General features: G+C 37.2%; 1 protein-coding gene across 1 annotated transcript in view; it reads left to right on the top strand.

Moving 5' to 3' along the window:
• Positions 1 to 27,258, top strand: part of LOC306871065 (adhesion G-protein coupled receptor V1) — a gene marked incomplete at its 5' end in the record, with an annotated part of 106,684 nt that overhangs the window by 68,334 nt on the left and 11,092 nt on the right. The window contains 4 exons of the mRNA XM_079418751.1: positions 10,364 to 10,480; positions 14,140 to 14,318; positions 16,411 to 16,568; positions 25,656 to 25,777. Coding sequence (XP_079274877.1) covers positions 10,364 to 10,480; positions 14,140 to 14,318; positions 16,411 to 16,568; positions 25,656 to 25,777 — 576 coding nt within the window. The remainder of the gene's footprint in view (positions 1 to 10,363; positions 10,481 to 14,139; positions 14,319 to 16,410; positions 16,569 to 25,655; positions 25,778 to 27,258) is intronic.

Here is a 27,258-nt window from a genome sequence, read left to right as displayed (position 1 = left end):
TCTGAAAGACAGAGGTGATGCTTGACATTTTGGAAAGACTAACTGAAATTGTATAGTAGCTGTGCAAAAACCTTCAGTTTTGTACTTACTGTGGCTTATTTGCAGTTTCTCTCCTACCAGCTTTATTTATTGTCCATAGGCTCCAATTCTTCATTAGTGTTCAAGTCCCATCAGAGTAGGACTTAATGCAGTTCAGATTTTGCGGCCAACCAGGACAGTCCTATCAGTGCAGGTCTGTCAGCACGGTTTCTGGATAACCTCTGGACTCGGGAAGCCTGCTTGCTCTATTTTTAGATACCTGGGAAGCACATAGTTAATTTGGCCTGAACTTTGGAGGGTGAGACAAGGCAATGCTTCGCCTGATGAGCTGCCTTTTTTGTTTGTTTGTTTGTTTTTACTTTGGCAAGAACGAGGGTGAGAGCTGGCACGTCTAGTCACTCGTGCCCATGTGAAAATGCATTGTATTGCTTTCTAGGTATTAATTTAGAAGCTCAATTTGAGAATGACTTGTTCAGCCTTTAAAGGATTGATATGTATGTTTGTGCTACATCCAATCTGGAAGTTGAGTGGTCTAGTTTAGCATTTCCACACAGTAAAACTTGTGTACACAACACAAGGACAGAGCCCAGAGCACCGAATGAAACAGCCAAAGGCCATTGTGCATGTTCCAGAATACATAGAGGGACCAAGCTTCTGTCAGATTTCCAAGAAGCTTCAGGATGTGCCGTCAGATAAGCGAGGAAGGAAACCATCAACAGCCATTTCATTAAACTTCAGGCCTATTTTAGGTTCTTTTGTTAGTGCTCTTTGACTGCGTGACTGTGTGCAGTCTGCATGGTGATGTGGCCAAAACAAACTGTCAACACTCTTTATCCTTATGATAAACTTTCTAAATATGAATATTTACTCTTAGTTATCAGTGCAGGAACTGTAAACCACTGGGCTTACTAGAAGCTGTGTTGTTGCATTGTGGCTGTAGGGGTCACTGTAGCTCCATTCACAAACGAAAGTGATCTACCGTATGGTAAAAGAAAGCATGGTAATAAATTCCACCTATTTAACCCTGCGGTCATGTATCATATGTTTAATCCAATATACATGCACGTAAATATGTATTAAGAGCTCCCCATTTCACATAAATGTAAATTAATTAGGATATGCGCTAGCAAAAGCTGGAAAAACAACCTCAGAGAAAACCACACTTTAAAATGCTTAAGATATGATGAAGGGCCTTCTGTTGTTGAGCACTAGATGATGTTGTGATGACACAGAGCTGCAAATCCAGCTTTTTTCATGACACAAGGCAGTACTTTTCTGTGGTCAGTATGCAGAAAGACTGCAGGTAGACTGTAATTTTATATTGATATATATATATATATATATATATATAACATGGAATAATTACAACCTTATACAAGCTAGTCAATGGCAAGAACCCCCCTCCCCCATGATGTTTCAGAGAGGACAAGAAACCTTGAGTAAGTGTGACCCATTGGGTTGGACTCATTTTAAACTATTTTATGCATATAAATATAATGTAGATCTGGACATGTCAGGAGACAGGTAAACCTGTAGAACATCTCAAAATGAGATTTTCATGAGCTATGATGATTTAATGTGTGTGTGTGCTGTGTCTCTGTGCTTGTCAAGTCACTGTTTGTCTCAAGGTGAGTTGTAAAACCATTAAAAATTAAGTGTTTCTCAGTGTATCTCCCAGTTGGAGATTATTATTGTAAAATCATTCATTAATATCCTGCTTTCTAACTTTTACAAAGGTACATTCAAACAATATTCATTTTTATTTAAATGATATGTCAATCGTTATTCTTCAATAAAGGTTATTTTAGAAGATTATGGTTGCATATGTACTGGATGTATTGAATGATTTTTTATTTTTTATTAATTTTTTTTCTGCCATGGTCTGTTTAGGACTGTGTTTCCATGGTCACTTTTATTTTGGCTGGATGGCGTGTCCGCTTTGACCCGAAACGTGTCAGCGTGATAGCCAACACTGAGGCAGCTCTTCTGTTTGCTGCAGTCTGGCATGAGATGAACGACAGCATGTGTTGTTTTGAGGAGGAGAGCGGTAGCAGTATCAGGTAGCTAGGAGATTTGTGACAACAGCAACACAGTGTCTATTAGTTCAGAAGTGAGGGACTAAAGCTTGTTTGGTTTTGTCACGCTCAGACACTTCAAGGAGGTTTTACTAAGAATGATAAAGTAGGCTTTGAAGTCACTGCTGCTATGTTATTCATCTAAAGCTGGCTTGAAGAGGATGATTGAAGTTCCTTTCACCACTTTTCAAAGTCATTTAAACATGTAGGTCTTTCAGTGTTGGATTATTATTTCTTTGTAGCGTATCTTCATTAAATACACAGTGGGGCCAAAAGATGTTAGGACTATTAAGGCACCTTAAAATAGTCTGAAATTCATTGCATTAAATACAAAATATCAAACCAAATAGCATCTGTAAACTATGTAAATTATGCTAGAGCTTTTCTGTGACTTTTAACCACCAGGTACAAAGATCATTTGAAGTGTTGAAGTTCACACCAGTGTCCTAGAAGAGGTACCACAGGTATAGTTTATCAAATGAATTATATAATGTCATTACAGTTCTCGTCTTGCCTGGTTTCATAGACATGGCTTAGGTTAAGCCAGGATTAGGCCATGGTTCAATTAGGACAATTAAATAGCTTTTACAAATGTCCCTTAGATAAAGACACTACTGGTGTGTAACAACAATGAAACTGACATTTTAAGATCAGTCAGAGCAAATTTCTTTCAGTTAAAACAGCCCAGACATGCATTTTAGTCTGGGACAAGGCTTAAGCCTTGTCTTTGATATGTACAGTATTATTATTATTATTATTATTATTAAGACCATCAAAAAATGAAAAGTGTTCTTGTGCTGTCTTTAAAATAAATTCCACATCGTTTGATATTTTGTTATTCAGTGCAATGATGTTTATACAAAGAGTGCCTTGGGTATCCAAATACACTACTGTTCAAATGTTTGGGGTCAGTAAGACTTTCTGTCAGTAAGCAGTTTCCACAAAAATCATGTGACACTGAAGACTGGAGTAATGGCTGCAGTTATTTAAAAATGTAATAACATTTTTTACTGTATTTTTGATCAAATAAATGCAGCCTGGGTGAGCATAAGAACATTCTTTTAAAAAGCATTACAAAAATCTTACCAACCCCAAACTTTTCAACAGTGTAACCATATTCTGAATTACTGTATTTTTATACATGTGTAGTGAGGTATCAACAGTGTCCCACTCTATAAATGTGTCTCCTGGAGTATCTTCTGTTTGTCATGGTAGCAGGGCAGTGCAAATTCAAATTTGTGCTTATGCCATTCTTCGATTAAAAAAAAAAAACTGACTGCGAATGTCTATGGTCAGTGTGTATGTGTGTATTTGTTAGTCTGAACGCTGATGGAGTGTTTGCAAGTCAAACATCTAGTGGGAGTTATGCGTTTCATAACAAAATAATGTTGCATAAACATGAGCACTGGATTAATGGGAACAAATGTTAATTGCAATAACGTGTAATGTTGTGATTACTTAAGATCATTTGACATTAGTTGTCTTTTTCAATTAAGACAAATGTATAATTAGCTTAACTTTACTTAGAATATTTGCACTACTTTGAGAATATTTTGTTTTATCATTCATAGCTCTTTCTTTAGGTTCAACGAGGATCTGAGATCTAAAAGTGCTGAAATAATTAAACATTTAAAAGGATTTTGCATCATCTCACATAATGACTTGACAACTGAAACCAGATTGCGGAAATTGCAATCTGTGCAATGAACAGCCGCCCGCGCATTTAACATTATCAGTATTTTTCATGACTTCGCACACGTGCATGTGAGTCACACATCAGGTGCGGCCTTTCCACTGACCCACTAATCACGTCCCACAGCTATTTCACCTTTTCTTGAAGACTCCCACCATTATACAATGCATGCTTATATAGTGTGTACCTGAGGCACTCATCCGCAACCACTTTGGCTGATGAAAGAAAAAAAAAATCCCATCAGACCTGACGGTTTGGGGAAAGCCCTGTCATGAGCAACGAGGGATTTTGCCAGATGAGAAGGAAGGCAGAAAGAAGAAATTATAGCAGAGATGAAGGTGGATGTTTGTGAGAAATTTGTGCCTTTTGGCTCCCACTGAACAAAAGTAGCTGAGGAAACACCAATGATGCTGCCGAGTCTGGAACCAGCTAGTTCAGACCGGTAGCTGGTAGAGGAGGGGGGTGGGATAGGAAGTGAGGGGAGAAAATGAAAGAAAAAGGGCAATTGAGGACCAGGATGGTGTTATTGGTATATACCAGGATGGTAACACATTGAAGATTCGGACCATCTGGTTGACGTGACTCATCTCTCATGCTCTGCTGGTGATGTAATCTTTTTGGCCAGGGCTATTATTAGCGCCCTGTGCCAAGTCAACATCAGCAGCAGATCTCGGAGAGGAGCATGTTGACCCTCTGAGATGTTTTTTGATAATGATTCAAATTGCCACATTCTCTTTTTTTCTGGAGATCCAGATTAGGGAAATAGTGTGCTTATAATGTTTACAAATTAAAAAAAAAATTAAAAAGAAAACAAATTTGAAATATGTTTAAAGAAGTGTGTGTGTGTGTGTGTGTGTGTGTGTGTGTGTTCATAATTAATTAATTCGTTCATTTATTCATTCATTCATTCATTTTCAGTTCATACTCACAGAAAATATTCTTCCAATTTTTTTTTTCCTTTTTAATAATTAAGTGTCCCTTTGTATAATGTTAATATTTATTTAATCAGGGCCATATTTTTCTTGCACATGAATAAACAATTTCTGAATTAATTAAATCAATTAGGATGACAGTTGACAGCATTAATTTGAGATGTATATTTACCCTAAATAAAAAAAAGAAAATGCATCCTAATAATTCTTTAAAACATTTACATTTTCTTGTTTGTTTTATGTAGTTTTCAAATGATTATTATTTTGGTGATGTTTCTCTGGTGTAAAATAGTGCAATTTATGATTGAGCTTAAGACAATGATTGATGAATCATGTAAATTGCATTACCATGCTTGTCATGTCAATAAAACAAACAAAAAAAAACAAGGTAACAACATGTTTCTTTTTAGTTAGTGCAGTCATAACAATGTAACTCGCACTAGTATAATATATGGAAACATAGTCCTCAGAGAAAATGTCAAAAACACCATCTATCATGCAGTGGAGTGGAGACTGATTTATTCTTCAAAACAGCAACTAATACCACACCTTGAGCCAAATATATATCTTGCTTGTTGCTTGATGACTAACACACATGCATCCTCCAGACAGGAAACAGCCCAGCCGGCTCTCTCTTCTAAGGGGGAAGGCAGATGGATCTTTGCTTTATTATTATACTACGATTTTTCCCTTCACATGTACAAATTTCCATCAGCTGGCGATGATAGTTGTTTGAGTGTTTTGTACACAGATAATGTATACCATTGGGCTGTTCTAGATTATTTTCACGTGTTTGTTTTACACAGTGCATGTGTTCACAGGGCTGGTACTGAGGTTTACCTGTCTGACTGATGTGTGTGGAAATCGGCTCGAGGCCACAGACTGCTTGACTCCTTTATAGTCGGCTCTGGAAAAGGGGGGAGGTGCATCTGTGACTAACTTAGTATCTAAATATAGTAACACTCAAAGGCACACCAATGGAGTACAGGACTGGAGTGGCTCTGAATGCAGCAGACTGCACAAAACCACACTGCAGAGATTAATGCATTTACCTGCTTCTCAGGTATCTTTCTAAAATAATTAAATATATAAAAAAGAAAGATATTTGTGCTCATTGGAAATATGGAGTTCAAAATAATTCTGTAGTCTATATATTCCACTTGCACACATATGTTTTAGGAAAGGTTTTTTTTTTTTTGTTAATGATCATGGAAGCACAGATGCACATCCAATATTATTTATATTGAGCTTAAAATAAGCTATTTCTAGGCTCAATATGTACTGCTGCAAGAGTGAATTGGTTTTTACTTAGATCAGGAATTCGCTCCAGATATTATGTCTTTTAATTCAGCGTCTGACACTTGAGAAGGAGACAACAAGTTTATCGTCATTCACACTGTAGTGACATGTGGTCAATTCCATTCCCTGCCAATTTGTGTGATGGGACGTCTGCATGGTTATAGAGCGATGTTTGACAGAAGCCGATTAAATGCTTTGTGGCTGCCCAGAGAAATTATGAGTGATGTACCCTATTTTTTTTCTTGTAAAATAAAATAAAACCTCTTTTGTTTAGTTGAGACCACAAGAAAATGAAGTGCGATCATGAAAAAAAAAAAAACATATCTGAAGAGTTTGGAATTATATAAGGCCAATAATATACGTAAAGTAGACACATCGATCACAGAGCCATTGGTGTTGTTTTATATTGACTTGTCCTTCAATAGATGCTTTTTAACCAAAGCAGCTTAGTGCACATGTTGAAGTAGCTTTTGCTCTGCAGCTCCGGGCTGGGGTGTCATTCTCAGTTCAACATGCATGGTTCCCCAGTCATCTGCCTGTCAGTCAAGGCATAAAGCTTTTAATGCATGGTTTATGGCTATTTTAAGCTCAGTGTCTTCCTCCGGGAATAAAAGGTACAGTATATGTGGAGACTCCAAGTCAGCTGTTAATTGGCTGCAAAAATATTGTTTACCTTTACATTCCCAGTTGCTTTCTTAATATAGCAACTTTAATGTTTTTAATGTTTGAATATTTTGTTTCAATTATGTAAACAGGTAGCATGGCGAAACGAGTGCAAAACAAATGTATATCATTTATATATTTTTTTTCTTTTTAATCTCTGCAAAATATTTAAACACCCTTTAAAAACGATACATTTACCTGAATTTAACTGTATATCTAGTTAATATTTTTGTTTTTCAGATCATTTACATTTGAATATAGATGCATTTTGTTCTTGTTCCATTGATGTTGGTAGATTTTACATGCTGTAAACACATATTTTACATCCATCATACAACCAAACAAGGAACCAAATCAAACAAAGGACCAAACAAACCATAATAGTAAATGTCTGTCTTCTTGGGCGTTAATTCAGATAAGACAGTGGCATTGTAGGACTGTCTGGCACTAATCCAGCGTTGTCATTAGAAAGCTGATAATGCTGTAAGTGACTCATCTCTTAGTTTTCATAATGACAACCCTGACACAGTTCTGTTTCTTGGTCTCATCAGGAACCAACTGACCTTAGAGAAAAAATTTGTCTTCAGTCCTTGACCTGACATAGTACTGAATAATATAATCTACATTCTTCCCATTCGATATGATCTGCTCACACACACCCACTCAGACGATCACGGTGGCAGGGGCACCAGCCCCCTCCTCTAATAACCTTTCTGGATGATTCTCTGCTCCACAATTGCTCCCGCTGCCTGTACCAAAAGAGATATCCAGAGCCTATTGTAGGCTAATAGTGTATTTAATAATTAAAATATTTAATCTTTATTATTATTATTATTTGGCTGTATTTATTTATTTTTGATAGACATTTTACGCTATATTTCTATAAAATGTGTTAGATTGTGTTTTGTTACATTGGCAGATTTTACACTTTCCCATAAATCTCATAAAATTTATTTTACTTCTCATTTTCTAACATCCATCTTTTTTTTCTTTTTTTTTTTACTGCTTCTTTATAATAATTGTGCTAAGTCAAGGTGTGAATTAAATAGAATACAAAGATACAGGTGTGGGTTTTATTTTTAACTCATGATGATATAAGCTCATGAGCTGTCCTGCACACATGTACTGTTTACACCCATATTGTTTATGGTACAGCGTGGTGCAGTACATCCGTCCTATAAACACAACGCGTATCAGATTGTATGGTCTATTTTCTGCCACTCCCTGTTATGGGTTTGAGTGATTGCACTGAAAGGATAAGCAGACCCCACATTATCAAGTGCATCTGGTCTTGAGGGCTGTCTCCAGGCCAGACAGGTCCCAGACACAGGGTCCTCTGATCTCCACTGTGGCTCTCTATCACCCTTCTCCAATCTCAAGCCCCCTGAATGAACCGCTGTCCCCCAACCAGCTTTGGTTATGTCATCAGAGGCCATGCGTTTCACATGACAGGGGTGCTGATGTCTTATTAATCAGGAACTGTTAAGCCGGAGCCATGTTGCCTGTATTTATACACATTTCAGCAGGATAAATGGCTGACTAGGGGCCAGTGATAAGCCTGTTGTGGATTGATGTATAAACTGAATGGGTCGTTCGTGATGAACTGAGTTAGCTGCTACTTTTAGCTTCAGAAGTCTTTCTGGATGTCTCTTTTGGTACAGGCAGCGGGAGCAATTGTGGAGCAGAGAATCATCCAGAAAGGTTATTAGAGGAGGGGGCTGGTGCCCCTGCCATCAGCAGCTAGTGTTACTGACGTGATCGTCTGAGTGGGTGTGTGTGAGCAGATCATATTGAATGGGAACCCGATCGCATCTCCTCCCTGTTTACTCACCCGGGTGTGCGCCCCAGGGACGACTACAGGAACAAAAAACATGGGCTTTGCCTCAGTGTGCATTAATGAAGGTGTCACTGTAGAGCCTGTAGTGAGCTCCTAGGTTGAATGTGATTGGGTATTTTTACTGTGACAAAGAAGACGCTTTGTGAAAAACTGAGACCCCGCCAATCCTTCTAACTGTTTCCATACATGATTTTTTCAAGCTTTTTCCTTTGCTAACTATTTTCTTTTGGTATTTTGGTAACATTATGCTATGAAGGATATGTGTGTCTAAATGGATAAAATACTTAATAGATTAAAAATACTATAATATTTTACATTTCCTGTGATGGAATAAAGCTTAATTTTCATTAGCCACTACTCCAGTCTTAGTTCTCAATAAATAGCATTAGTTTGAAATAAAGATCTTTTGTAACATTATAAATATCTTTGCCACTTTCAATCAATTTAATGTGTCCGCGCTGAATAAAAGTATTATTTCTTTCAAAAAAATAGAAATGCATACTAACCCCAAATATTTGATAGTCTCATTTTCTTATGCAAATCTTGTTAGTCCTGTTCAGTGGTAAGTGTAAATATTACACAGACCCAAAAAGGATTTGTATTAACCTCAAAAATAACCCTTAATATTGTAAAATGTAAAATGTAGGTCACAAACTAAAATGATGACAGACTATGAATGAACATGTTTGAGCAAACAAGGCTTTATTTGAGTTTGTTTATGAGATTATTCCATGACCCTGCTAACTAACACACATTACAGTACTGAGCTTTTTGTTTTTTTGGCAGCATTACCACATTTCCACGCCAGAATCACGCTTCCCAGCATGCACCTGATGGACACTGCACATTGCGGACGTCCCTGCCCTCTTTCCTTCCTGCGCTGACACCTCCCTCTCACACCACTCGCTGTCCTCTTGACTTTTATCCCAACAGTACCTCATTTAATGCCATCCCATCTGTAATGACTCCACATTTCCCATCACTCAGCAGCCAGGATAGGTTTTCCACAGGCACAGTTTCCCCTTAATTTGGGTTTCCCAACGGACTCTCACCACTGTGAAAAACACTGTGTTGTTTGTATTGAAATGGTCACAGTATTCATGGACTGGACCGTTACCTAGTGCCCTCCACATGAGAGCTGTCTGCCAGTTTTTTTTTGTTTTTGTTTTTTTATGTGTCCACAAATACAGTTCTGAGAGGTCAGAGACGAGGTGAAACTACCCAGTTGTTTTTGTTTGATGAGTTTTGCACTGCTCCTGAATTGTACATTGGCCCTTGGACTTGGATTATATCGTGTCACACCAAAAAAGACCCAAATTGGTTAACTTAATTCTAATATTAGCTGTCAGAATATATAATCATGTATAATGTGTATACTATATATCATGTGTCCAAATGTCTTCATTTCTGAAATAAAAAATTTGGGTAAAGAAAGCAAGATTTAAAGAAAATATAATGTAATATATATGTAAAACATTTTTTATTTTTTTTTATTAAAATGTTACAATTTACAATGAAGCTATCTGCTTAAACACTCAGTAGGCCCACACACATACAATGATTTGTCAACTGTTGCTCTTTTGGCTGTCCATTCTGCAGTGTGATGTAACAGTCCTCTAGACATCTGGTCAAGACCTGACAGTGTCAGCTCTTCAAATATTTATCAAAAATATTATAAGTATAAATGATTTAGGAACAGTCTTAGACATATGAGATGCTCTTCTGGGACTCAGTGATAGAACTGAATGCTGAGAGTCATCTGAATGTGGGATTTCTGCTGACTCCAGGGCCTCTGCTGATGTATCTGTCACACTGTGTTTCTCAGATTTGTTTCCTGGTGTCTGCATTCCGTGGACGTATGTTCTCAGAGGACAGTTGTGCTGCTCTTGGCCTCTTCTTCCATTACTTTCACCTCAGCCAGTTCAGCTGGATGCTCATACAGGTAAGCTTTACTTTTTCATCTACTGTGTGGTCAGTGTTGCAGATTTTTGCACTGACCACACTAAATACTTAATACCACTTGGTTAATGAAATTTAGTTGAGATAGGGTCTATAATTAATGATTATCTGTAGATAATCCTTAATTTAAAGACATAGTTCACTCAAAAATGAAAGATCTGTTAAAATGCTATTTCATACCTACGTCTTTTGGAGCACAAAAGATATTTTGAAGAATGTTGGTCATCAAACAGTTGCATGGTGAAAAAAAAATAGTTTGGTTATTCACATTCTTCAAAATATCTTCTTTTGTGTTCAGCTGAAGAAAACAATTCATACAGGTTTGGGACAACACGAGGGTGAGTAAATAAGGACAAAACTTTTATTTTGAGGTGAGCTATCCCTTTAAGCAATTGAAAGCGAGATCAGGAATTTTTTCAGAAGAAAGGTTTTACTACAGGGCAGTTGAAGGTGTGGCATAAATTTTCATTTGAACAATAAGCTTACTTGCGCAGAGGGTAAAAAAGAAATTTCACAATATTTCATCAATCACACACCTTCATTGTTTAGTACATAGTGTTTGGTATATCTTACCTTCAGATAATAAACTGTCTGAAAAGATTTTACCTTCAAGAAATTCCATAAATTAATCTAAAACCTAGTTTCTTGGTTCTACTTTTTTCTGATGTGTATTTGTAAGTATGATTAGGGCATAATCTCAAAAGAGCTTTTGAGAATTCAACAATTCAACAAATATCAAAGGCCTTTTATTTTGACTTGTTGCTGAAGATGAGGGAATGTTTGCACAAAAGTATCACACCGTGAACAGGAAGTTTGTATCAGAAGGTTGCCTTACTAAGACAAGTATTTTTATTTTTTTTGTAGTGTGAATGTGTGTGTGCAGTCCAGGTATTCCCTGGGATCAATGTCCCCACAAGGATAGTAATACCTGAAATATTTGACATTTTCACTTTTTTGAATGCAAACATGCATAATGTTTTGTGTGAGGGTTACGTTTAGGGGTAGGGTTAAGCATAGTGGATAGAATGTAAAGTTCGTACAGTAAACAAATTATTATGTCTATACTTGTTTATGCTACAGTGTGGGGACCAAATGTCCCCACAAGGATATTAAAATCAGAAATTTTTGACATTGTGGGGACCAGCCTGTGGTCACCACAAGGGGAAAATAATAGTAAATGATGTTTATCTGAAAGTGTAACAATGGAAACAGGTTTTCTGTAAAGGGTAGGTTTAGAGTTAGGTTAGGGTTAGGGGATAAAAAATATTGTTTGTTCTGTATAAAAGTAATAGAAGTCTATGGAAAGTCCCCACAGTTCACAGAAACAAATGTGTGTGTGTGTGTGTGTGTGCGCGTTTTTGTGACAAATGAGGACATAAATTTGTATAATGACACAGGTATTACAAGGTGAAGGTGACTTTTCACTTTTCAAAACGCTTATAAATCATACAGAGTGAGGTTTTTTTGGGGAAAGTTGAAATGCACAGTCTCCTGTGAGGGCTAAGTTTAGGTGTAGTTTAGGTGTAGGGCAATAGCACATACAGTTTGCACAATATAAAAACCATTACGCCTATGGGATGTCCCCACTTTTCACAAAAACAAATGTGTGTGTGTAAAATAACAAATTCCTCTTGGTTAAGTAGTCTTGTTCGTCATAATGTTTGATCATCATTACTTTTCATTGTTGGCTTAGGAATGGGCATGATTCATACACATAGTTCAATCCGTTAGGAAACACACGATTTACCTTATGTGCTGTTTGACATGTTCCAGTTACGTGTGATTCTTCTGGTGCAGATTTTGCAGGCAGTTGTGCTAGCACACCTACAATAGCTGCTCAGAGACATTTTAAAAATCCATCCTATAAATCTTGCTGGATCTGTACTCTTTCGCCTTCTCATTTTCTTTGTACGGCAATCCCTTCTAAGCACAGAAACCTGTCTCTAGAAGTCAACTCACTCAAAGCAATGAAGGTCATCTTGTTCCACGAAAGCAAAAACAGGATTTGGCCCTAACATGCTTAATGAAATGAAAAAAGAACATGGCTTTTAATCCCTCAAAGACCCACACAGAACACAAACATCTGGTTTCATGTTGCATTGAATTTCTCCCTTTATAGTTTGAAAAGACATAGGACTGAGCACTGACCCTGGAGGAACCTCTCACCTAAATTGAACCTCTTGAAATCAAAGGAGGTTTTGCTCACATAGTGGGATTATCTTGTTTTCCTCAATGATGCTGAAAAACACCAGGGGCTTAGCTGTTTACATAGTGCATGTAATCTCTATTGGCACTTGATACACTGGTGTTGAAAGATTATGCATGAGAACATTAAATAAACTAACTGGCTAATTACAAAAATACGTTTTAGCATTATGGAGCCATGAGCTGTGGAAGGACCAAAGTGTAAAGTCCAGTATGTTTATGTAAGTGTGTTGATGTGTGTGAGTTAATGAAAACACACATGGAATAAATCACACGAAAGTTGTGTTTGATGGAAAAGGTAAATCATGATTCAGTCTGGAAAGTATTTGCATCCTGCAGAGAATGATTTGAACATGTGCTTGTCTTTATTTCAAAACAGTCTCAAAACAGCTGGCAAATAAGCCTGTAATAAACCTTTGCGTAACTGATGTGATGTGATAATTACATGTGACATAATTGTTTCGTTTGCATTCTTCTCATTGACTAATTACTTTGAGCCATATTTCATTATAAAAAGCTGAATCTTATTCAGTAACCACCCACAATCCAGTTTAACTAGAAGGTAAATGCAAGTTTGCCAGATGATGATAGTCTGCATCTTCTACAGTCTAGAACTCAGAACCGACCTGCATGCTGTGGAATTGCGTTCACCACAGAGTTCGTTGGTGTGCTGGTACCTGATTTGCAAAATTCCTTGAGACAATCTGGGGCTAAAACTATTTGAGTTATGTCTTTGTTTGCTTAAGACTGGAATACACGACACATATTTTAATATCCAAACAGATTTTAAAACACTAGACATCAGATGGCAACTGCTGTCGAGTCCTTCAGACTGCAAATCTGGGAAAATGTCATTCAAATTCAATAGATCCCAGAGACTCCCTATACTGGCACGGTTGAAGCGCCAGATCAATGGAAGTTACGAGACCGGGCAATCTCAATGGCGGGGTGCCAACCTCTTCCATAATCACAAAGATGCTGGAGAGGGATTGCAGAGAGTTTCCACACTCAAAAGCTAATACTACGTCCTGCCAGCTTCTCTTTTCTCTTCATCTCTTAATCAAGTTCCCAGCACAGCAAAACAGAGCTGCTGCAGTTCCTATCCATTTATGGAGCTAATACTGATGGAAGAAGGTGCCACATCAGGTCTTGATTTTGATGTTGATGTTAAACTAAAGTACCGCATCCCCAAAAGTGAAACAGGCTAACTAAACGCTTAGACAAAGAAAGAATTAGCTCTTGATAGCAGTAATATCTGATGTTGCAGTGAATTAGATATGAGGTCAAATAACCAACAGATATCCATTTGGTAGTTGGTTCTTGGTGCCTAATCTTGTCAAAACATTAATCAGCCATCCTTTTCCTGAATCTGGTTTGTTTATAAACCGGTAATGTGAACATTTATTTATTTAGTAACATTTGTGTTGTCTTTCCCAGGCCATAAACTTCTGGCAGATATTGGTGATGAATGATGAGCACACAGAGAGACGTTATCTTCTCTACTTCCTGCTCAGCTGGGGACTTCCTGCTCTGGTCATCATCATTCTGGTTGTAGTCCTGCTGGGAGGCTTTGGATGGAGCATCCATAGTGTGTATGGCCTGGTGCAAGGAGATCTGTGAGTTAACGAATATGTGCTCTCTCTCTCTCACACACGTACACAGACACACACACACACACACACACACACACACGCGCGCGCACACACACACACACACATGCTACATTCACTTAACCAAATGGGGACATAATGGACAACTAAATGTTCACATGCAAATGCTGACATTTTGGTGATTTTTTTTTTCTTTTTTGGCTCATAGTTACTCATTTCCTATGTTAATGTATTGTAAGCAATTTTCTTTCTCATATACACTCTCTTCTTTGCCCCGTTTACATTGATTGTGTTTGGTCTGTTATTGGTAAGTCGGGAAGAGCTGCTATTTTTAGCTCCTCTGTGTTTATGAGTTTACAAGCTGTGACTGTGCATACGTTCAGTTTCACCCCAGCCAAGCCTGTAGTGATACCAGAAGACTACGGACACTCCTCTCCACCCTGTCTCAAAGCAGCTCTTAGCTAGTAAACTCCCAGTTGACTCATGAAAGCCAAACATCTCTCTCTCTCTCTCCAAGAACAAACAAATGATGTCACCTCACCTCACAAGCCACCACAGTTCTCGCCTTTCCCGTACCATAAGGCTTCAGCGGAATGGGAGGAGTTAAATGCTTGTAGAAATAGAACGTTAGTTTAAAGGTCAGATTTTAACACATAATTTAGTATTACAAGGTTTCTGAAAAGAAAGGTCATCATATGAAGAATCAGCTTTTCTACTTCCTTTTTTGAAATAAAATAATTTGATGTTCTATAAAAAAAATAACTTTGTTCATGTTTTTACTTCCACAGATCAATTAGCTTTTATTTTTGTTTTCCATTTTCATTTTAAGTATTTTTTGTGTAATTCTTTTTCTTTTTGTTTTTATTATTTTCAGGGTTTTTTTGTATTTAAATGTAGTCTTATTTCAAGTTTAATTAATTCATTTATTTATATATTCATTTATTTATTTATTTAATTTATTTCTATTTTACTTTTGTTGTCAAGGCAATATTTCTATTTTTATTTATTTATTATTATTTTTATTTATTGATTTATTTGAGTTTTTATCTAATATTTGTTTTATTTTATTTAGGCTATATTTCTGTTAGCTAAAAAGACTAATACTTTAATAGTTAAGTTAACAATAACAACACTGGAGGAAAACAATTTAAAGAAAAAATGCATATTCTAGTGCGAGAAACCTTTACTATCAATATAAGTTGATTCATAAAACGAAATTAAACTATACAGACTGTAACATTTGTAAGGCCCCGTTCAAACAGAATCTTTTTGCATTCCATGCACTGTATTTTCTACGTAAATATGCACTACTTAGACATGTTTGACTTGTGTTTGTATCTCTAGTCTTTTACAGCATTTATCACAAGACATGTTCTAAGTCTACAGATAAAATTCTTTATAATCCTTTAACTAAGAACTTCCAGAAAACCAGTGTAATTGAAGAGGAAGCCCCATGTTGGTAGCCTTAGTTACTTTGCAGGTATTACAACTAGAAAAGTGATTTGTGCATACAGACATATTTATTATTTATGTGGCATGTATGTGTTATACTAAACCAGGCAGTGTTTCAAAATTATGATCAGATGAAATCTAGTGAAAAATGGGCTGTTTGCATTTCACATGCTTTGAATTCTATTATGGCTACATTGTGCCATTTCTGCTCTATAATATGAGTACGGGCTGTGTTTGTCCTTTCTGTTTGTCTGGACAGAGAGATGCCAGGCTTGTGAACAGAATGCAACTGCTGCTTATTTTGATACAGATCATGTCATAACAAGATTACTCTGGATTGAGTTTCCCAAAGCTTTTCCTTTCCGAATAGCAGCCAGAGACTTCACAACTGCATACAGGACAAAAACAAATGCAGACTAGAAGAAATTCCTCAGATAGAAGGATAAGAGTCAGAGAAAGACAAAAAGAAAAGAATAAAGAAAAACAATCAACAAACCTCCTAAGGAGGTCCATCATGTTGTTTCAAACCCATTTTACACACTTTCTTTCTTCCATGGGAATATTAAATACACAAACACTCAACCATAAACCTGAGTGCCACTCCTCTTTGTGTACTGACAATATTATCTTTTGTCTTTATTTGTAGATGCTTCATACCCAACCTATACGCTGCCCTCTGTACGGCCGCCCTGGTTCCTCTCATTTGTTTGGTAGGGGTGCTGGTGATCTTCATCCATGCTTATCAAATCACTCAGCAATGGAAGGCTTATGATGATGTCTACCGAGGCCGAACAAACAGCTCAGGTGTGTACGCTTTTGTTATTACACAAAATTTTACAGGTTGTGAAATAATTAGTCTCGAGGTATCCTGCCATTTTAGTAAAAGAATAATCTGGCACTGCAATGAACATGTTACTGGAAAATGGTGCTTTAGAAGTAAAGAACTCCTGATAAAATCAGAGAAACTGAAAGCAAACTAAGAGAAGGTGCTTTCCCTTGGAAAGTTTCTTGATCTTCAACAATAATCAGATTGCTCAGGGCTGTGCTTTCAGGAATATTGCACAGCCTTCCAAACAATTACACACCTTCCAAATAATATTTTTCTTTCTGTTGCGGTTTGTTAGTCATTCTTTAAAAAAAAAATGCCCTCAGCAGTTTTGTGTAGATTGGATTAAATCTATATACTCGCTGCTCAGTTCCTGAGTAAATACATGTTGTCAGTCTTATTTGGAAACTTGGTTACAATCTTAACTGGCTGATTATCTCTTTAGTGTTCACAGCCTCCGCCTTACTGTTTAGCCTCAAAGTTACCAATATCAGCAGCACCTTTCAACTAATGTTTGGACAATTAACATGTAGAGCACTGGCTTTCAGTTGTTAATCCACCGTGGGGGTTTCATTGTTTGCCCTGTAACTGCTGTTCTGAGCTTTAAATGGTGGTATTGTACAGTTTGCGTGTGGGTGGTCAGTGAGGGTTGCCATGTGCAATGTTAGCTTTCCTCTTTGTGCTCAAGCATGTTCGCAGCACAACATGCTAATCCTAAACCACTCAACTTTATTACAGAGGGCTGCACCGTCAGCCCACCCTCGAAAACACAATGACCTTAATGTAGCACTTCCACACTTGCTGTTTCATATTGCAGGACACACAGGCGTAAGCAAATACATTATGCAGCAAATTTGCCCCTTCATGCTGGATGTGTTTAATGACTGTCAAAGAAGCACAGTCAGATAAATATGTATTTAGAAAACTCGCTCTTTCTTGTTAACTCTTAAATGTTGATTCTGTCTGGGTGTGTTGCTGCTTGAATAAATGCCATACCATTTAATGGATGAAATGGACACAATGAGTAAAAGAACGTTTCCTGGTGGGCCGGTTGACTTGTGGGAAATTAAATTTAGGTGTAAAGTAAATATAGAAGTGAAAAAAGTTCACCCAAGAGATGGGATGCAAGTTCAGTTCTGTACAGGTTTACTTAATCAAATAAAACAAGTCACTATTAACTAAATGACAAAATGCTAATTTAATTATGCATGGTTTGAACATGGGTTCTGTGATAGCTTTGCATTTGTCAAACTGTAAAAACTAGTTTATTTGATGACCATTTGAATCTCTAAACACGTTACAGCAATTGTTGAAGCTCCAGCACAAATTTCCCAAAACCAGCTTCCATGTTATTAGAAGCTGATGAATAATTCTGACGGTGACTTGCCTTTGAGATATTCTGAGGTGCTCCATAAAATGTCTGGAGTTTTTTCAGCCTCTGAAGAACCACATTATAGAACCAAGATATTAAGGAGTCAACCTTTAGCCGCTAGGCAGAGGTGTTCTTTCCAAGGCCTGTGGGGAGGTAATTACCACAGCCCTATTTAAAGATTGAATTTGGCTTTTGCCGTTGCTCAGTATGATCTTAAAGGAAGTAGTGCTTTTTCACAATGCAGTCATTTGCTTGGAATAGCCTTATTGGCTCAGCATTAATACTTCAGCTCTTTTAATGAGACATGTTTATGCGGCAGAGTATGACTGTAACAGCTCACTTATTGGGGCTTTAGAGAAATACAATATGAATACAGTTTATTTATATTATTTTGCTTTTTTGGTAAAACTTTAATAAGATAACATTAACATTAGCATGTATTAATCTTAATGTTATCTTCAACATTTAATACATGATTAAATTTGATTAACTACCATTAATGAAGGTTAAGAAATACTGTAACAAATGGTTTGCTCAATGTTATTAAATGCATGAACTTGTCAGGGTGAAGGTAGTCTCAGCCTCAGGCGTCACGCCCACGGACCGTTGGCTAAACGTCTGATGCATATGGCACACTTTTCTGGAAACACTTCAGGAATGTTGAAGTTGTCATCTGACTGGTTGAATTAAACCAGATTTCTGGGAGACGCGAGTGTCGCATTTAGTTTCGGTCTGCCGGAAAACAAAGATGCCACGGCGCCAAACCCCCTCACGACAGAAGAAAGCCGTCATGTTTACAAATGTGACGACGAATGCTTATCAGAGTGAACTAAACTCTGGATTTTCAAAAGTATGTGAAATATTTCAAGTTTAATAAGTTCAAGTTACAGCCGAGAGTTTCACACACCAGTCTGTTATTGTGGCGACATTTCCATGCCCTGAAACGTGACGCTAAACGAAATGAACTATGATTGGTTGTTTGACATGTCAGTCAAATGGCCTCATGGGCGGCTTGACCAATGAACGCGACCATCTATTCCAGAGGCTGAAGGTCTGGCTACGCGAGACTAGGGGTGAAGGGATGAGGCGAGGACTCAATGGTGCAAGAGATGGACTTTTAGTAATAAAATTAAACAACAACAAAAACTACCCCGTGGGAGAAAAACAGGAACAAGGCAAAAGGCTAGGCAAGGCTGGACAGGGCAGGGCAGGATACAACCAGGGTAACATCGACGACGAACTGGAACAGGACTGCAAACACAAGGAGATTATAAAGGGAGCAAATGAGGAGGGTAATGAGGAAACACAGGTGGGGCAAAATTAACTAATAATCAGGTAACAAGATGGGTGGGGTCAAGACAATTGACATGGCACACAGAAAACTAAGACAAAAAGCCATGTGTTCACACAAAACAAAAACACAAGCATATGGCCAGCAAAACAAATCACCAGCCATATGCAAAACAGGACACGAGCACACAGCTAATGAGAATACTCATAAGCCGCATGTTCACACAAGACATAACATGAATGCACGCAGCCGATAAAAACACGAACTGCATGCAACAACACAAAACACAACACACGTGGACAGAAGAGCGCATGACCGAGCGAACTCGAGACCACACGCTCACACAACAAGACAGAACATGGAGGGCGAGTGTCTGAACCCCGACATGAACCCGAAACTCAAGACATGAGTGCCGGGATCCGAACACCATGCTCCAACATGAAACAAAGCATGCAGACGAAGCCGCACACTCGAAGCCGCACGCTCACATGAAAACAGGACATGATGGGAGTGTCAGGGCGCTGTCACAAAACCATGAATAACACTAGACCGAAGTGACAGAACCCTGACAGAACTAACCTTAAATAATAAGAACTTATTGTAAAGTGGTATCGCTTTATGCCATTCCAGGACCTACATATGGTCTGTTTCAATAGTAAGTTATTTTCCTCGTTCATTAGACATAATTGCAAATTCCAGCCAAAAACATTGCATAATTTAACATTTTATTATTATTATAATTATAAAATGCATATTATAAAAACTGTATTATAAAACGATCTGTATTTGCTCTGCAGCCCAGCCAGTAAACAGCCTAGTTAACCCAGTATCTAAGGCCCTTTTGATAGTAAACAAAGACAGAACTCACAAATGTTTAAAGAGCCTTTCATGTTATTGTACTTGGAACCAAATTTAATCTGGGTCTTATAGTATTTTTTTTTTATCTAGTGAACAAAACATTCAAAATAATCTAGTGAACAATACCTTCTATATGGAAGTCATATGTTCCTACTATGTTTTCTCTGTATTTGCTTAGTAATGACTTGCAATACAGACACTTGACCCCTAGGTCATGCATAATATTCACCACAATTCATGCATAAAACATTTACAGCCTGTAGAGTCATAGAAGCAGGGTATTAGAGTCTAATTCAGTGTTTATCACTATCCTATTTCAGCTGCTAAATACTGTGCATTTCACCCTCCTATATCTCATATCTTTATGACCTTGCTTAACTGCTTATATCATTGACACTATTTTGCAGTTACATAATGTTCCCATGATTTGACCCAAAGTCTAGAGTCTTGATCCATTTCTTTTGTTGTAAACAGTCATCATAAATTATCCCGTAAAGTTAAATTACATGTGTTTTATTTGGAAACTGAGCTGAGCTGAAAATGGCAGCAATGGACTTTTAGGCATATACACACACTTCCCATTTAACTGTTGAAAAAGACTTTAGAAAATGAATAATTTATTAGTGTAATGCATAGCATCGTATTGCTATATTTATTGAAAATATTTTTTATCTAGAATTATCTGAAATACAGGCAAATCTCATATTTTTTATTTTATTTTATTGTAATCCCACCTCTGTTTTAATAGTTGCTGGAATTGATGTAGATTCTGTCAACCTCTTTTTTTATGCCAAACACTATTAGTTTTCCCTAGAGAGTTGTCAGTTCTCTGAGAACATGCTGTATAGAACGTCTGGTCAGAGCGCTGGCGTGAGGCCAGACATGCTTCCCACACCCACAGTTCAGAGGAAGGTGCAGGATGTCCAAATGTCACCCACAAGCACACGTACACACACAAAGAATATCAACTGTTTGGTTCCAAAGAGCATATTGATCTAGTATGTACTTCCATCTTAAGCCTTTGTTTGTTTCTTCTCACAAAGTTGTTGGACACCTCTTGTGTTCCAACAGATTTACTGGAAGATTTCAGCTCTTCCCGCTCTCTCATTCTTTCATCTCTTTACCAAGATCCTCTTCTTCAGCCACCCATGTCTCTTTGAGTTGAAACACTTTTTTTCTTATCATTGAAGCTGTTGGCCGGGCAGATGTTAGCTCACTCAAGAGGGAGACAAAGAAAGGTCTTTCATCCTCAGAGTTGAACCACAACTAAATGTTGTGACAGCTGCTTTGGCATCTTAAACAGGAGCCAGAGTGCTGTCTCACATTTATGTCTCACTGTTTTTCCCCAGTGGTCCTCAGTGCTTGCTTTCTTATGCTGAGTGTCTTCTCCTGCTAAGAGAACTATAGTTGTCTGTTGTATACAATTTTGTCTTTACATGACTTCACTCTAAATGTCTTGTTGTATATTTATCTCTTGGACCATTTAACATCGCCACTACAGAAATCTAGATTGTGGTTGGCTAACAGGTTCTTTTAATTTTTTTCCCTGTACTTGCACAGGAAGTACTTTCTGAATTATTTACTGTAGAACATTAACAGTGTATATTACTCTGGCACATTATAGATACATATAGTATATATGTTTGTGAAGTTAATACTTTTATTTTGCATGTATGCATTCAACTGATTAAAAATGTCGTTAAAGACATTTCTAATGTTACAAAAGACAGTAGTAATAATTGCTGAAAATTCAGCTTTGTCATCGCAGAAAAAATGACATTTTACGATATATTAAAAAAGAAACTGTATAATATTTCACAAGATTACTGTTCTTACTGTATTTTTTAACACTAGTGTATATAAGTTTAGACAGTAAATAAAAAAAAAATATATATATTTTTTTAAACTTATAAAACATGCATGTTATTTTCAGAAAACCCTTTGAAATTACTTACAGTGATATAACCGGATGCAGTGAGATTGATTCATTCTAGTTAAACTGATTTTTTTGAGTGACTTTAGTTGTGAAATATGAATGTAAACATTAGAGGTATTGTACAGCACTTTGTGTTTAAGCCGTGGATTAATGAGAGCCTGGTTTTCATTGAGAGAGGAAGTGATCTAGCCAGGTCCATTAATAGAGAGATGGTTCCTCAGGGTTTAGGAACCTGCTGCTTCAGAGGCAGCCAGGCCCAGACCACAGCCTGGAATGTGCTTACAGAGATGGAAAGCAAAGGCAGTCAGGGAGAGGAGGCAGGGAAAGACTTGGAGAAAGAACAGCATGTACAAAGTGAAGACTGATATGCAGAAAAATAAATGAGGGTAAGAACAGAGAAATGTAATAAAATTGGATGATTTTGATTTGTGGAAGAACTTGGAATGGAAGTAATGTTTCTAAAAATAAAAAAGTGTACTAGTGTTATGCACATATGTAAATATAATTAATTACACTAATAATAATACAAGGTGTATTTTGATCATTGACATGAAATAGATTGACATGTCCTTTGGTAAGAGATGTTATACACACTCTAAAACCATTTTAAACAGCATTGTCCTTTTTTTTAAATTATGTATGCGTTCACAACTTCATTAATATAGGGATTGTAAATATTAGTGGTTTTAAATAAAACTGTTGGAATATTCTTTTTAATTTGTCATTATTCAAATGAACTACAACAAGGTGAATAGAAAAAAAGAGAAACAAACCTAAAAATAAATGGTAACTAGTAACAGTATCTATATTTTCCTGTATACATTTGTGTACTTTTTGTGTAATTATTTAAATATATAGATATAGATGTGTGTGTGTGTGTGTGTGTGTGTGTGTGTGTGTTGTTCATTTGTAATATCTGGATGTGTACTTCTCTTTGTACATTGTAACATGAAAAGTGTTATCAAATGTTCTATAGCAACCGTATCGGTAAATGTAAATAGCAACCAAAACATCACGAAAGTAAAAGTAAGATAGTTGAGACAAACACAAACAGCAGGTAAAGTTAGACAGGTGGAAGCAATGACCATGGCATTTTTGTGCTAACCTGGTGTTAAACTTTGGCCCTGTGCCATGTGTTGTCTATCAGATGAGGAATGTGTGGCCTACTTTTCATTGCCAAGTCTTTCATAATGTTTGCCTGCTTCTGCTGGCAGGTCTTCCACTGAATCACCCCAGAGATGTGTCAGTCATGCATGGCCTATGACTCTGCTTGTCTTTGCACTCCTGGTGTCATCAAAGCCATATTAACATCAAAGCAGCAGCAGAACAGATGTTAATGTGCATTAGTTCTGCTGGTGAAGCGCTCTGGGATGGAACAGGACGCCATGTTCTCAAACAGCAAGTCGTATCCCTAAAGAAAGCCTCATTTTGGATTGGACTGATTCTCATCACCCTCATTCACTCTAATGAAAGCCAATTATAATCTCATTTGCTGTTTTTGTCATGCATTCATGCATTTCAGCAGTGACGCTTGGAGAATTTGAGGATTGTTTGAAATCTCTCTTGAACTTGCAGGGTGTTTGCTTGTCTTAATTTGATTAGACGCCGGCATGCACGAACAAGGCTGCAGGTGCATGCATGATTGTTTTCCATCATCAGGGATGCAGTAAGCAAGCCCAGGGAAGCGCCAGGTTGTGGAGGTTAAACTGATGAGTATTCTTTTTCCCTAGATGTGGGTTCTGCACATCAGCGGTTGAATCTAATACGCGTCAATCATATGGTAGAACAAATAGAGCTAATATGTTGTCTAATTTCAGCCTCTAATTGTCCAGTGGTGGCCATCAAAGAAAGAGGTTAATATTTGAATATTCCGTTTGTTCACTCAATTTCCTAAGCGAATGGATGCACAAGTTCTAAATCAACTAACCGCTAAATGTATTATATTCAAAAAAAGTGAATGCAGGTCTTCTGCCATTGTTTGAAGCCCTCAAAGTGTTGGGCTGAGCTCACTTCCATGTTTATGTAATGAGAGGAGAGCATGATGGATGAGTCAGCCTGTTCTCCATTCTGGAGCCGTACTTGTTTGTTCCCTCATTAAATGTACAAATTAAAGAACAGGGTTCTCACGAGGTCGAGGAGGTGAGTGGATGCAAATAAGGCCTGCTGAAAGAAACAATGACACAGACTGCCTCTCCCTCGCTAATTAGCAGCCACAGCTTTGCCTGGTTGTGTACTTTGGCCGACATAAAAATCACAAATCCATTGCCGGTTAAGGAGAGCCTAAAGAAGTGGCATTAGGTAACATATGAGAAGTGAAAAGAATCATTAGGGAATGGGTGACAATAAAGATTTGTCATGAAAACACAAAACTGCATCTCAAAATCTCAATCTCAAGATATTTTGAATTTTTGGTCTCGCTTTATTCTAAGGTCCAATTCTCATTATTAACAAATCATTAACTAAAAATTTTGCCTTAAAATATTGCTAATTTGCTGTTAATTAATAGTTAGGATTGTAGTTTTTAAGCTTAGGTATGGGGTGGGATTAGGGATGTTGAATATTGTCATGCATTATATGTGCTTTATAAGCACTTATAAACAGCCAATATTTTAATAATAGACCTGCTAATAAGCAACTAGTTAATAGTGGGAATTGGTCCCTACTGAAGTGTTACCGAATTTGGGTCGGGTTTGGAAATGTTCACCAACCATATTTAATGTTTTGTTGTAATTCTGCTTACGTCATTTGTACTGGTAGTTGCTGTATTGTGTCATTGCTTATTTGCATAAATGGGTTTATGAGTACTTTATCTGTCGAGTAATCAAATCCAGAAAATGATCAAAATTCAAAACCTTAGTGCTTATGTTCATAATGGCATGACTTTGAGTAAATGATTAGTTTATGTTGATGCTAGAATGTCAGGTTTTGAACTAGCGTGTTTGCAACACATTTTTCTTCCCTCCCTCTGAGTGAATGTTTCAGCAATTAAACTCATAATCGTTGTTAAAGTAAAACACTCAGTCTGGTTAAAGTCCTTGTGAGAGTCCTTGAGTGAGTCTTGGCACTGAGAGGAATTGTTTGCCCACATGAAGAACACTCATGGGCCAAGTACTTTGTACCCATGGCTGCCCTTATTTACCTCAGAACAGTCTCTGGACTGTGACCTGCTTAATGAGACAACTCATTTTATTCTCCTTCCTTTGTTGTTCTGGTTTGTTTGTTTTTGCTGGCAGCCATCTTGGACTCCTGCCCCAGGTCAATAAACGTGCCCACACGGCTCTCATGCCAGAGCGAGCGCAGTTCAAAGAGCTCTAGCTTCATGTGAAAAGCTTGTCTGAACTATGGAAAAACTGAAGCATGCCTGGCCAGCTCGCTCTGTAACTGAAAACAGCACCCATGGCTGCTGGCATCGGTGCATGCAACACAGATAAAACAGCACAGTCAGCATTCATGCATCTGCAAACTGTTGAGCAAAGCTCTTGTGATTTTTCTAGAAATTTATTAACTTCAAATGTTGCCATTTTGCACTTTAGGAAACATTTTTTTCCCCAAATGAGCTTATTTGACCATACAAACTCAACTGAAGTTTCTTTCTGTTTGTCCTTCAGAGGTGCCCATGATGTTGTATCTGTTTGCTCTGGTGACTCTGGTCTGTCTTTGGGCTGGACTGCACATGGCTTACAGATACCTGTGGATGCTGATCCTCCTTGTTATCTTCAATATCTTTCTGGTAAGAACATGCATACAACATGATGTAACTTGATTTTATTGAAGAGGTCTCTTCCTTTGTAAATGCATATATTTAGGGTACAGTTTACACTGGTTTTGGCCAATACCTAATGACACTACATAATAAATATCAATAAACTGTTATATCAAGGCCTTTTGTACTTGCATGTCTTTTTTCTTTCTTTCTTTCTTTCTTTCTTTCTTTCTTTCTTTCTTTCTTTAATTTTTGCATTCTCTCGCAAAACTTTTGCATTCTCTCGCAAAGATATTTGCATTCCCTCGCAAACTCTTCCTGTTTACTTTACAGCTTGCAGTGCTTTCAGCTTCGTATGTTCACAATGGAGGGGTTCATAGAGTTTTATTTTATTTAACGTGAACTCAAGTATAAAGAAATACAGTCAGTGCTAAAAAACAAAAAAACTAATCTGTTTACAGTTTATATTACACACAGAAAAGCAGATGAGCAGATGAGATTTAAAATATAAAATAGATATTGTAAATGGTTAGTAAATTTCACAATATTACAGTTTTACATTTTAATAAAATGTTTTACTGTTTTACTTTTGTATTTAAAAAAATGCAGCCTTGGTAAGCACAAGTGGCTTCTTTCAAAAATGTTAAAAATAACTTTTTGAATGGTAGTTTATTTAGTTAGTATGGAAATATGTTTTTTAATGACGCTTTTTACAAAACACTGCTTAAATCATCAGTGTCTGCAATCTAATCTTATCTCTAAGTGTTCTGTCATTGAACTCAGTGTGAAAGTAATAAAGTTGTGACCCGTGGTCAGTTCTGACCTTCAGAATCACATTCAGTTAGACTTAATGGTTCACAGCTTAAAAGCATTAGATAAGTCCTAATCGTGAAGAGATTGATACAGGTAATCTTCACATTTGAGGGCCCAGTGGGCTCTTTGCCTTTAGTTTAAGACTTGCAAACATCTGTCTTATCTCTGAATACAGATGTATTACTCTCACAATCACCTCACTATCACTGCACAGCTGCCCAGTCTGCTAATGTGCTGTAGTTTTTTACGGCTCTAGATAAAATAGATACTGTAGATACTGTCCATTGATTTCTAAAGGTTCTGCACCTCTTGCATAATATCATTTTAAGATACTGACCAGGCCTTATGTGAGGGTGGACTATATTCAAAGTGACTGTATAATGACGAGAGTCTGTTTATCTGTTGACTAGATGAGTGAAGTCCACCATGGTTATCACTTGACCAACTGCAAAGGATGGTTTCTCTTAATAACTCTTTAACATCAGGGTTGTGTTACAAGGAAGAAGAACGTTTTAACTCCAAATTTTATAAGTTAAAATGTTACATTACTGTTAAGATACAGTCACATAAGCAATATTTTGCTGCCAAAAACAGGTTTTATAGTGTTGCCATGTTTAAAGCACTGCGCACATAGTTTTTATCTTTATTTTAAAAAAGAAAACAGCATAATTTAGAAGTGCAATGGATACAGATAA

Source organism: Barbus barbus (assembly GCF_936440315.1).
Source record: "Barbus barbus genome assembly, chromosome: 6".
NCBI lineage: Eukaryota > Metazoa > Chordata > Actinopteri > Cypriniformes > Cyprinidae > Barbus > Barbus barbus.
The sequence above is the reverse complement of the archived record's forward strand: the minus strand, read 5'-3'. Positions and strand labels throughout refer to the sequence as shown.